The 12,375-nt window shown below is 42.9% G+C and overlaps 1 protein-coding gene across 4 annotated transcripts in view; it reads left to right on the top strand.

Annotated features, from left to right (window-relative positions):
- Positions 1-12,305, top strand: part of fam184b (family with sequence similarity 184 member B) — a 29,143-nt gene extending 16,838 nt beyond the window's left edge. Inside the window, exons 9-18 of one of the 4 annotated variants that reach the window (XM_037102725.1) lie at positions 1,865-2,015; positions 3,226-3,345; positions 3,540-3,672; positions 4,002-4,132; positions 4,694-4,809; positions 5,585-5,941; positions 6,038-6,164; positions 7,855-7,962; positions 10,777-11,174; positions 11,651-12,305. In XM_037102725.1, coding sequence (XP_036958620.1) covers positions 1,865-2,015; positions 3,226-3,345; positions 3,540-3,672; positions 4,002-4,132; positions 4,694-4,809; positions 5,585-5,941; positions 6,038-6,164; positions 7,855-7,962; positions 10,777-11,174; positions 11,651-11,723 — 1,714 coding nt within the window. In that variant the 3' untranslated portion in view covers positions 11,724-12,305. The remainder of the gene's footprint in view (positions 1-1,864; positions 2,016-3,225; positions 3,346-3,539; positions 3,673-4,001; positions 4,133-4,693; positions 4,810-5,584; positions 5,942-6,037; positions 6,165-7,854; positions 7,963-10,776; positions 11,175-11,650) is intronic. The other 3 variants (XM_037102731.1, XM_037102744.1, XM_037102736.1) reach the window with 3 other exon arrangements.
- The last annotated feature ends 70 nt before the right edge of the window (positions 12,306-12,375 follow it).

Raw genomic sequence — 12,375 nt, 5'->3', positions numbered from 1 at the left:
CGAGCTACATCGACTTTTTTTATTCCTCCCTTCAATTCGTTGTAGCTGAAGCTGTAACGAGCTTTATCGAAATGTTTACCAGAACAGAACATGCAAGAAATAATCTGCAGCCATGAAAACAAGACACGATGATATAAACAATACAGTCGACAGTGTCAGTACATCTAAAATTCAGTCAATATTACAATCCAAATATGCATTAGCAGTAATGGTTCTCTGTTCTGTCTTACACAGTGATTCAACATCTTTAGCAGCTTCTTTTCATTACACGCCGACTATGATTACTGTGCACTAGAAAACTTTTCTTCAACCTTTGGCTGGCCGTCAGACTGCTGCCTCAGGGCGCGAGGTTGATCGTCTGTGGCCCTTGTTTGCGACCACTGGCACTGCTTGTCTCTTGTCGCCTTTCTTCTCAGCCGACTCAGCCCGTTGAATCGGCGGCAGAGCCTCTCGGTGAGATAAATCGCACTGATTGGCTGCTCAGCTGAGCGGATCAGTGCGCGCTGATAACGCCCGTGCAATTAGCAACTTTGTAATCAGACATACTCCAGATAAGAAGTGGCCATATTAGCAAGAGTGATGTGAAAATGACAGGAAAATGCTGCTTTATCATAACAATAGATTGTACATCTGCACTCTCTGTATTTGATAACAAATACAGACAACCGCCAACCGGTTGTTACCTCTCACGCAGGTGCAGAACATACAAACCTGCTGGCTGTAGTCTTTGTGGTGTGTTTAAGTGCAGCTTAAGTCAACTGACGCAACCACCGACACAGCTAAGGTAGAAACACAGTGAGCTGTTCCTGGTGCTCAGGCCTATGAGAGCTGACCAATCAGAGCAGACCAAGGTTTTTAGGGAGAGGGGTCTTAAAGAGACAGGAGCTAAAACTGGGCGTTCAGATAGAGGCTGAACAGAGAAATGTGTTGTTTTGTTTTTTTAGGATTAAAGCATGTAAACATCGTCTAGCAGACACAAAAAGAATTTAAAAAGCATGAAACTGAAAATGAGCATGATATGGGGCCGACTGGGTTTGGACCCCAGAGGTAAACTGCCTGTTAGATTCCACGGGTGTTTTATTTTATAATTCCAATTGTTTACAGCTGTGTCATTTTGTTCTGGATGCTTTCACATCTTTGCTCTCTGTTTCTGGTTTATCGGCTGCTTTTTACAAATACAAGCGTTTTATGGTCCTGGAAGACTCAAAAGCAGCACGTGTGCAATTTTAGAAAATGAACCATTTATCGAGTCTCTGTTTTCTATTGATAGTTCATATTAAGTATATATTTTTGTTTAACACAATATAAAAAATGTGCTGTAAATAATAATAATTACTGAGAAAAGATATATTAACAATTTGCCATGATGGTTGTTTCCTCTAGTAGTTTACAGTCGGTAGTCCTTGTATGTAAAATAAATAGGTAGGATGAGGATTGAGTGTCTTTAATTATCCTACAAAACCATGTAAATGTTGATTTAGATGGTATTTTTGAGTAAAATTAAACATGACATGACATTATTCTAGTTAAATAAACAAAATATAGCGTGTTCTCACATCAGTAGCAGCCCTCTGCATGATGTTATTTTCCAAACTAAGGCACACATTTATGCAACCTGTTAGCTGAAGGTTTACAGGATTCTTCTTGAGAAATACAACCAGAGAATAGCTCTTCTCTTCAAATGGTTGTTTTTGAAATAAGGCCATAAAGAGAAGTGAGAAATAATTAGGTTACTACTTATATCTACTAAACCTAGAAACTTAAAACAATATGCCTCTTAGGGGGCGCAGTGCGAGGGGAATAAAAGGTAATTCTGCATGTAGGTTAACTCTGCCTCACTCCTTGTTCTGCCGCATGCCTCCAGGGCAGAGTGCGAGGATCGTCTCAGAGCGGAGTTCAGGATAGAGATGAACGCCGCGGTGGCTGAGAGCGAACAGAGATGGCAGAACAGAGAGCAGGAGCTGCAGACCCAGATCTCCGAGCTGCAGAGTGAACTGAGCAAGGAGACTTCACAGGTGAGCCACGGCGACCATCTGTGATCCTCTCCCTGTTTTTCACTGCAAACATCTGATTGCCTGACTGGCTTTAGTTTAGTGCTCATATTTGTCTTTAAATTCTGAACTTAACTTGCAGCTGAAAATTCATATCACCTTTGTTTGTTCATCCCAATTAATACATTTCTTCTGAATGAAGTTCCCCATTATAATTTATCAGAGCCCCAAGATGATCAAAGAACAATCCGAAACCTAAATATATTCACTTTCTCTATCATATTTGATGGATAAAAAGAAGCAAATCCTAATTTTTAAGAAGATTAAATGTGCAAAAAAACCCTCTTAAATACTTGTAAACAAGACACTTAACGAGAAACATGTCAGTGAGATATTGGGGCAATGCTGAATATCACATCTTGTCTCAAGAAATCTTAAAGTAACAGTTCACTCAAAATTAAAAGTGTTGTCGCTGTCCACTCACCATCATGGCGATGGAAAGCCGGGTGGAGCATCGTACGTACACGAGTTTCATTTTTTGTTCCTTGAATTGGTGAATTTTCTCTTGTTCCACTGGCTGATCACTGATTACAAACAAAATATCACCCTGTCTTTATTTTTTTAAATGTAGTTTGGAGGTGTCTTTGTTTCCAGTGATGGATTGAAGGATTTAACACTCTCACGTTTACTGTGTCACATTTCGGTGGGGTTATCAGATAATTTTAGCTAAACCTGACTCATTAAGATCGCTTTACTAGTCATGATAATTACAATTGTTTCAAGACTTTTGTCGCCCTAAGTAAGCTTTGACAGTTCTGCAAAAACATCACCGTGATGGTGTCACCTGGTCGTCTCAGCACTGACAGTGAAGTCTGGGTTACAAAACTGAGGCGTGGAGTTTTAAACATGTGGCAGGATCTAGTGTTTTAGCAGCTCGAGCCTCACCAGAGACTAAAAGTCTGGATATTTTGCCCTTAGTTGCATCCCCAAACAAGTGCAACACTAAATCACTGGAGTATTCTTTTAATTAGTTCCATAAGCCTGTTTTGAGAGCACAATGAAGCCTGCAGTGTTTTGTTTATTTATTTTAAGAAAGCTGTCTGAGTCTGCACATTTTAAAACAAAAGGGACATTTAATGTGGTGCTCACTGCAAATTCATCAACTCAGGATTACTTGACGGCATACGAAGCCTTTGAAATCCCTTTTTTTTTTTTTTTTCATTCGCCAATGCAGGCGGAGAAAAAGAAGGCGGGCTCCGGAGACGACGGCCACGTCAACCCCGAGATTGAACGGCTGAGGAAAGAGGTCCAAGATACCAAGGAGATAAACAAGAAAATGAGGGAGCTGCTGCAGGTATTCTCAAAAATCAACCCGTTCGCCTCTGTGATGAATAATTAAACAGCTTTGATGATGGCGCCGCAGTGAAGTGTTCAGGCTTTTATAGTTGTAACATGCGCACAGCTAAGTAGAGTGTATCTGCAGGGTAAAAAAAACAGGCTTGTGCAGCTGTTGTTAAAGGACCAAACATGTGTTGTGATGTGTTGGAGGAGCCACAAACCCAGTCGTCAGCCGCGGACAGACACAGTCACGCCATGGCTCTGCAGGCGCTAGAGAGACAGGCGAAGGAAGACGTGCTGTCTGAGAGGAACAGGCTACAGACCATGCACCACCTGGAGCTAGGTATCACAGACACACACACACACTTGCACATGTACATTTGAACACACACACATTTGCCTGACAGCAGCGTGTCCTGTATAACACACAGCTGCGTGGACAAAGAGAGCACACACTCACTCTCACACATAGGGCGATATACACATTGAGATTATAAATTCAACAGTGAAGTTGCTATTGCCATGGATACACTTCACCATGGCAACAGCAGAAGGGTACCTGTAACAGTGGGCCAAATTGATTTTGTTTTCTGTATGTGGTTTTGTGTGTGTGTGTGTGCCTGTGTGTGTGCATGCGCACGTGTGTGTGTGTGTGTGTGTGTGTGATATCAGATAAGCAGCGTGCAGAGTTGACCCAGCAGCACACGGAGTGGAGCAGACAGATGACCCAGAGACACATGCAGCAGATAGAAGACCTACAGGCTCAACTACAGGCACACACACAGATGATGGCTCTACAACAGGTAACACACACACACACACACACACACACACACATACGTGTGTGTGCACATATCGGTCTCAGTGTGCTCAAGAAAACACACCCCTCAGCCTCGTTGTCTTTGTGTGTTGTGTGGTCTGTCTTTCACTTATATAATCCTCCCTGACACACACATAAACAAGCGCAGTTATGTGCACACACACACACACTCTCTCGCACATCCTTTTCATAACTGCTATCATTATCGTTCACATGAATAAAATCCTCAGTGACTCTGGCATTCATCAACACTCACACATAGAGACATTACTGTCTGCAGCCGCACCATCTTTTTTAAGAGCTGAAGTCTGAATCTCATGATGACTGTCCGACCTTATCATGAAAAAAATTTGTACAGTCGTAAAATAATATTTTGATGCCATTTAAGTTGTGTCACAAATTTAAAAGATCATTTTAATTTTGATCTTCAGCCATTATCCCAATATGATGTTTTTGTATTATTAAAAATTATGCGAGTATAGAATGGCACATCCCTATCTGCTGTTTTCATCCCGTGTGTGTGTGTGTGTGTGTGTGTGTGAAGGACCTGAAGCAGCAGAACCAGTATCAGGTGTTTGAGCGACAGCTGGATGAGAGTCGCTGTGCCATGATGGAGCTGCAGAGAGAAAATACAGCGCTGAAGAAGCAGCTGAAGGAAAGGTGAGGAAAGAAAATGACAAATGACAAAAGAAAAGGTTATTACATGCGACTGTGGCTCAGGAGGCAGAGCACTCGTCCACCGATCTGAGGATCGATGGCTCGATCTCTGGCCTCTGTGGTCTACATGTCGAAAATACAGGTGTCGCGCCTTGTGTGCCAGCTTCTGCCACCGGTGCACGAATGTGTGTGGTTGAGTGGGTGACTTGTGTTGCAAAGCACTTTGAGTGGTCGGTAATGCTGGAGAGGTGCTTAATAAAAATAGCCCATTTGCCCATTTATTTCAAAATGAATGAGATCCTTCAGGGCAGCAAATAATGATTAGCTTCATCAACAGTTAATCTGTCGATCATTTTTTATTGATTTAGTGTCTAAAAACAGTGCTAAACCATCACAGTGTCCCTAAGCTAAAGGGGATGAACTCAGTACTCAAACTGATTGTTTCATCTGATCAGCAGTCCAGAACTAAATAGATTTTGAATGACAAAGAAAGGCATTAAATCCTCCCATTTCAGAAGCCAATTATGGTGACTGTTTGACTTTTGTGCTTGAAAAATGGATGAAATTATGAATCAAAATATATACAGATACAGATCTAGACTACAATGAGTGTGCAGGACTATGCAGCAAAGATGTCCAGCACAGAAAGAAGCCTGATGTCCAGTAGATTCAATGCAAAAAGCAATTACTATTTGCAATTTATCATTATTATTTTATTGTACTCAACAAGCCGCTTCCTTTTCGTTTCCTTCCTCCTGTATCTACCGTCTGGTCCCAGGTCAGTACAGAAGAACCCCACGGCTGAAGAGAAAGAGGAGGAGAGCGTAGAGCTGCAGAAGAAGAGAGACGCCCAGCTGGAGGAAGAAGCGAACCGCCTGAAGGAGGAAGTGGAGAAGCTGAGGGTGGAGATGGAGAAGCTGGAGGAGTCGCAGAAACACTGGGAGGAGAGGAAGGAGGAGGACGTGAGAGAGGAGGAGGTGGACGAGGAGAAGAAGAAGGAGCGGGAGGAGGAGAAGAGGAGGGAGGAGGTGGAGGAGATCAAGAGGGAGCACAAGAGGGAGATGCAGAGCTTGGTGTCCGAGTACAGCAGCGCCCAGACGCACCTGCAGGCTCGCATCGTGGCCCTGGAGAACGAGTGAGTAGAGCAGCGGTAGACTCAGAAAAAAAAACAAAACAAAACAGTTGAACGTGGGACAGGTATGTGAGAAAGGTGTGTGTGTTTGTGTATATGATTTAACTGCAGGCTGCGTGAGCGGGAGGAGCGCTGCAGGAGGAGGGAGCCCCGGTGTGACGACCAGCAGCTGGGGAGGCTTCAGGAGAGGCTGAGCGAGAGAGACCAGCTCATCAAACGATTAGTGGTGAGAGCGCGTCTAACACACACACACACACACACACACACACACACACACACACACACACACACACACACACACACACACACACACACACTACAAACTCTAATAACCCCACGACTCCCTTAAAAGGATAAGTCTGAATTTTAATTATCGTTCTTATTGTCAACAAATCTAAAAGACCTTTGCTGACCCACTTCATCTTGAAACATGAATGAAGTTGTCTTTCCTGCTTAGCAAAAAGATGCAAAGCCAAATGAATATTGTTTTATTTTACATACAAGCTTCATATATTCAGATTCAACCCCTTTGCAGTCGGCAACATTTTGATTAGTAAGTGTAATATAATTAATTTTTTTTTACGTTTTTTTAGTCTGATCCAGCATGTGCATTCCGATGAATGCGGACACAAGATTAGTCTCCAACAAGTGCACCACTCGCTCCTGCCCGTCTGTTTTGGGAAATTATGTTTGTGTTCCTTTGAGGAGAGAAAATGTATATATGACCCCGTTCTAGAGTCACATATTCAGTAGGAATGAATGGGCTTGGTGCTGATCGCAGACAGACTGGGGATAGACAGAAAGAACCCGGGGGGACGGACCAAAGCGAGGTTCCCGAACTTTCTCTTGTCGAGGACCCCAATAACCAATGCACAGACACCTGATTTGAGAGGATTTTGTCTAAAGGAATCCCTGAAATTTTATGAAAGTTAAAATAATCTATTTCCCCTAACTGAGGAGAACCTTAAACCAAATCAAGGACCCCTGTTGATCACCAGACCCCAGTTTAAAAACCAACTGCACTAACTTTTCTCAAAATTTGTTGACAAAAACAAAAAAAACAGACACTCGTTTGTGCGACGTCTTCCCCCAGTTAAGATGTATAATAGTCTCGACGGTACATTAACTATGTCATCTGTCTCTGATACTACTCTCAGTGACGTTCACATGGTGTTTTGTTCAAAGGTTTCGTGCTGAATGAAGATGCTCACATACAGGCATTTTAAGTTCATTCTAGACGAAGCAATCTCCACCAAGATCCACCCACTGTGCAGCTTTCAACCAAATCATGCAGGGAAACTTTCTACTGATCCTTCTAATGCACGTGGATGCTGAAGGTGTCCAGGTTGGGATGCATAGGTGACCGAAATATCCCTGGTTTGATTCCCTACGCAATATTTTGTCGTTGAACTCCTCTCTCCCACATGCTTCTGTCTGAATGGCAACTGTTGCTATTCAGTTGAGGCAAAATGCCAAAAAAAACAACAAAAAAAAACACAGTCTTGGAGCTTGTTCAGATGTGGGCCCGAACAAGCGAGTAGGTGGACTTGGAGTTGAGATCAAACAAACATATTAAACCCTGCTAAAAATAAGGAAAAGCTGCTTAATTGATCCGACAGTAGTCAGCTGTCAGGGTGCAAAATGACCTGACAGGTGGAGATTCTCGAAGCCAAGTGAGAAACTGAAATATAAAGACTCCAAACAAATCTTCGTTAATCATCCGCGGTCACACGCGTGTAGGAGAAGATGACGTTCTTTAACGTGTCCTCTGCCGTGGTGCTGTGTCTGCCATCTGTGTGGCACGAGGCAGCTTAGCAAAACAAGTCCGCCTTCCGGACACGACGCTCACGCAACAGCCACAACACCAACTGTGAATAAGGCCAATGAAAGACCTTCCTCGTCCTCCTTCCCTCCAGGAAGAGAGGCATCAGCTGCAGCTCCACCCTCCTGTTTCCGGGGACAACAGCACCCTCAGGCTCCGCGACAGCAAGTCCCGCCCCGGGAGCGTCACGCCAACCATGAGGGTGAGTTTTTTTTTTTTTCTCCTGCGCTGCCGAGGCGCTTAATGAATTCATCGGGAACGAGCCTCCTTCCAGCTCAAAGTGCTCACTGGGCTGAGGCCAACTCCTCGGTCAACAGATCACCAGTCTGTTGTAAAGACACGACCTCTCTGTGTCCATCGCTCCGCTTTAAACTACGTTTGGCTGGCAGAGACGCAGCCCTGTGAGAAGGAATAAAAAACTGTGGCTCCCACAAAACACTAAAAGAGTTTAATGATGTTTGACTTTGGATATTGATCACCGCAGGTGGAAACAACAATTTGTCATGCGCTTGTCAACAATGTTTTCTTACTCTGATAAGTAGAGAAAAAATGTCTAAAATTCACATTTAAGTGTTTATTGTATGCAGAAGTCACTTCCTGGAAAAAAATGAAAGACAGTCGATTGTTGTCTCATCATCAGGTGAAACGCTGATGCTCTGAGTTGGCGTTTGATTGGAGCTCAACAGTCTGTCTTAAGGAAGTTACATTTCAAGGCTCAAAACACAAAATATCAGTAAACTTTGAAAAAAAAAAGTCTTAATTTAAGTAATGAATTGGTGAAGTTTCATGGTGTTGGTATGGTAAAGTATTGTATTTTTATCTTTTAAGGTTCTTTTCTCTAAAATTATTATTTTTTCCCTCATACTGTGAGCCAGAAATCTCCACTTCAGTCGCACTGACAGTAAGACTTTACCAAACTTTCCAGTTTTCGCACACATCCAGATAAGCAAATCCACTCAGTGCTGGACTGAAGCAGAAGTCAAATCAAATCAAGTCAGACACTAAATAATGCTCTCATGAACATTTATGACCTCCACATGTGACGTTTCGGACATCATGCTCAGGTTGGGAAGCTCGGAGGTCGCACCGATGTGCTCCAGGTTTAAAACTTAGAGGTTCTGACAATTTCCCTCCAGATTTTCACCATCCATTGTGTTGTCAGCCCTCGATCACGGAGGAAGTGATGAAAGGATAACGATGTTACGGATTCACTTTTGTTTATATGACTTAAAACCTGGAAGACAGCAGCATGATGTTATCACAGCCTTCCGCTTAGCGTTGAGCCCGAACGGTTTCATGGTAGTATTCTGACCCTGTTCACCTGCAGTAAAGTCACTTGAAGTTTGTTGTGTTGTTTTTGTGCAAGCTGCAGATTTTATGCGAGCTTTAATGAGAAGGATTTTCATGTCAAAGACTCAAAGCATCTTAAATCATAATTTGAGGCTGCCGCTGGGCGAAGGATCCAGTGTGGATTAGCTTGCCGGCGTTCATTTTCACTGTCAGTCAGCTATGGATAAGTGATCACAGACCATCTGGGCTGCTCAATCTAAGCAGAGCGCTCAACAGACACTCCACGCCAAGTCCTTTCGACAACAAACACACTCCTTTGTAGATGGTTGTCGAAATGTATGTTCTGATAGTTCATGCACGTAGCTTGGATTCATGGCGGTGAGTTTTGAGAGTTGAGCAAATCTATTAGAGCGCTCTGTTGTGTTTGGTATCTTCTGAACACTCAACTTCGGGTTGTGTTTTTAAACATTTCTGCCGTACAAAAAGGTTTTGAGCACACGTTCATTATGCTGCTGAGGCTTTTCCGATGTCTCTGCGAGCGTTTCGATACTTCGTCTCTATAACAATTGCTCTAACTGATAAGAATTCAAGCTGAACGCGGCCGCTGCTCTCCACTGTACAGCACAGAGTGGGTGATTTTTGATACTCAACTTTAAAGTATTTTGGGCAGAGTATCACTTTAAATCTCTAGTCCATCCCACAATGCCACTTGCTGCAGCCAGATATTCTCTTACAAGTAAAAGTCATGCATAGACGTACTGCAAGGCACTTCGAAATGCCTCGATATGACATACTTAAACAAGACCAGCAGCAGGAAGATCGGCTGTTTCTGTGTAGTTATTCCTGATGCCCATCACCAGGTCTGATCCAGCTTATCCCAGTCTGATAAGTCATAAATGTAGATTGAGAGTGCTGAGGATGAATTGAGGACTGAGGAATTGAGTGTATCTTATTCTATAATATTAAAACGTATCTGTTTATTATATTTGGCACTATTAACCTAAATCAGCAGACTAACTAGTAACCAATGTAGTAGTAGAAGTATAGAGTAGAATAAAATGAATATACTCAAATAAAGCACCTGAACTCAAAATCATTTTTAAAAAGGCTTTTTATGAGGTCAGTGGGCACCAGAGGTTTTAGATGAAGGTGCTCAGACATTAAGAGTTGATGGTGCATTTGTTGGGGACGATTTTAAGTTTGGTGATTTATACAAGTTTTGTGCCCCAGTTAGTGTTAACAACAGCAGAACGATGATTTGGGGGATTGACTCGATATAAACCACAGTGCCCATTGTCATCACAGTGAAGGAACTGTGGCTCATTAATTAATTTTTATCAGAATCTGGACAACAATGGAGCTCTACTGTTCCACTCGGAGGATTAAGCAATGTTGGGGTTTTGGGTTTTGCGGAGTCAATACTTTTTCATTCGTTTGTGTGTTTTTGTGGAATCTGTTGATAAGCAGAAAAATATCAACAAACTTATCTTTTGAATAAATGCGTTGAGAGTAAGTGTGTTCTTTTAATTGCTTGGTAGCAGAGCATCTGTATGATATGGCCAGAATTTTAGATGCATGGTACAAATTCTCACTGTGCCCCCTAATTTTTTTGGGAGCTACCATGAAATTCAGACCATATTTGACAAATCACAACTTTAAAAAAAAAATGGACAAAACTCCTTTTTTTTGGAACAGTGACCTAAACTCTGCTGATTTCTCCCAACAGAGGAAGCGCGTGGAGTCCCCTCCTCGTGTCACCAGCATCCCGAGCGCCGGTACTTACGACAGGAGCATCTTCCTCCCCCAGTCCTCCTCATCGTCTTCCTCCTCCTCCTCCGTCCATCAGCACTCCTCCTCAACCCTGCCCCACCAGTCCACCTCCCACCCCCAGGTCTCCCCCCATTACTCCACCTCCTCTCTTCCACACAAGCACACCTCCCTCTCCCTCAGCCAACAGTCCTCCCCCTCCATCCCTCGCTCCACCAGATCCCGGACCTCCTGCATCCCTCCGACCCCAGCGCCCACTGCCCCCCTCCCCGTCTGCCCCTCCCCGCAGACGGGCATCCGCTACGTGTCGCCTTCCTGCCAGGAGCCACATGCACACCTGCAGGCCCAATCAATCAGGTACGAGCATTTTATTATGATTATTATTATATCTTGGCAGTCAAGTTACAAATCTAAAAAGAGAGCCCTAACCCACTCCTTTATTTCATCTTATAAATAACTCCAGCCTTGTTCAGAGATAAGATACTCGAATCACCCAAGAACAAAAACACGTCCACATAATCAAGAAATCAACAAGCACATATACGTGGATGTGAATGTTTTAAACAGTGTCGGAGGTAAAGGTAGAGTATGGACGATTTAAAGAATGTAAAACAGTGAACAGGTCCCTTAAATCTGTAGCTGAGGACAGTACTTGAGTTGCCTTCCTCTACTGTTCTTGAAGCATTGATGTTTTCATTTTGTGTATTATTTGATTGATTTTTCTAAAGATAGCAGTCAGTCACTTCCTCTGAAGAAATCATCAGAAGTTGAATCCAAATTATGAGAGACAGCTGTGTGTAAATGAACACCTGTGTGTTTCTTGTGTTCTGCAGGGGCCCGTACCTGGAGCAGAGGGGGACAGAGGGGCTAAAACAGGAGTGGTTCACCAAATACTTCTCCTTCTGAGCACAAAAACACACATTAACACACACACACACACATACACACACAAACACTTGCAGCAGCTGCAAGTACATTTCCTCATATACAGTTCATTGCTTCTTATACACATCCGTTTGCTTCCAACATACACACAAACACACACATAAACACAAACACATGAGCAGACGTGACGACATCAACAGACATATGGGCTCATCACCAGCAAGGCCGTCTCAAACATTGCCTCAAAGCTCAACCAAAAAGTGCTTCTCAAACACATGCCTGACCTCTTTCTCAGAACATAGGCCTGCCGGATCTTGTTTGTATAGTTTGGAATGTCTCCATATCTTTTTTTAAAGCAGTCTTCCTTTTTTAAAAAAAAAAATCGCAACAAATCTCATCCAACGATTACCCCAGGCAACTGTACATTTCTTAAAATCAACGAACCAAGTGTCTCTTCGAGTATGGAAGCATTCGACGTATTCAATCAAGATCCTCGTCAAAAACGGACACACGCGACTCACCATACCAAAATGAAGCTTGTTTCAATGCAAAAATGTATGATAATCTTAATGAAGAAATTGAATAAAATATTTTGTTTTTGTATGTGCTTCTCTGTGTGCTGATGTATCAAAAGGAAAAGGAAAAAAAACATCAAATTACCCCACAACTATGA

This window comes from Acanthopagrus latus, chromosome 1 (genome assembly GCF_904848185.1).
Source record: "Acanthopagrus latus isolate v.2019 chromosome 1, fAcaLat1.1, whole genome shotgun sequence".
NCBI classification, from domain to species: Eukaryota; Metazoa; Chordata; class Actinopteri; order Spariformes; family Sparidae; genus Acanthopagrus; species Acanthopagrus latus.
The sequence above is the reverse complement of the archived record's forward strand: the minus strand, read 5'-3'. Positions and strand labels throughout refer to the sequence as shown.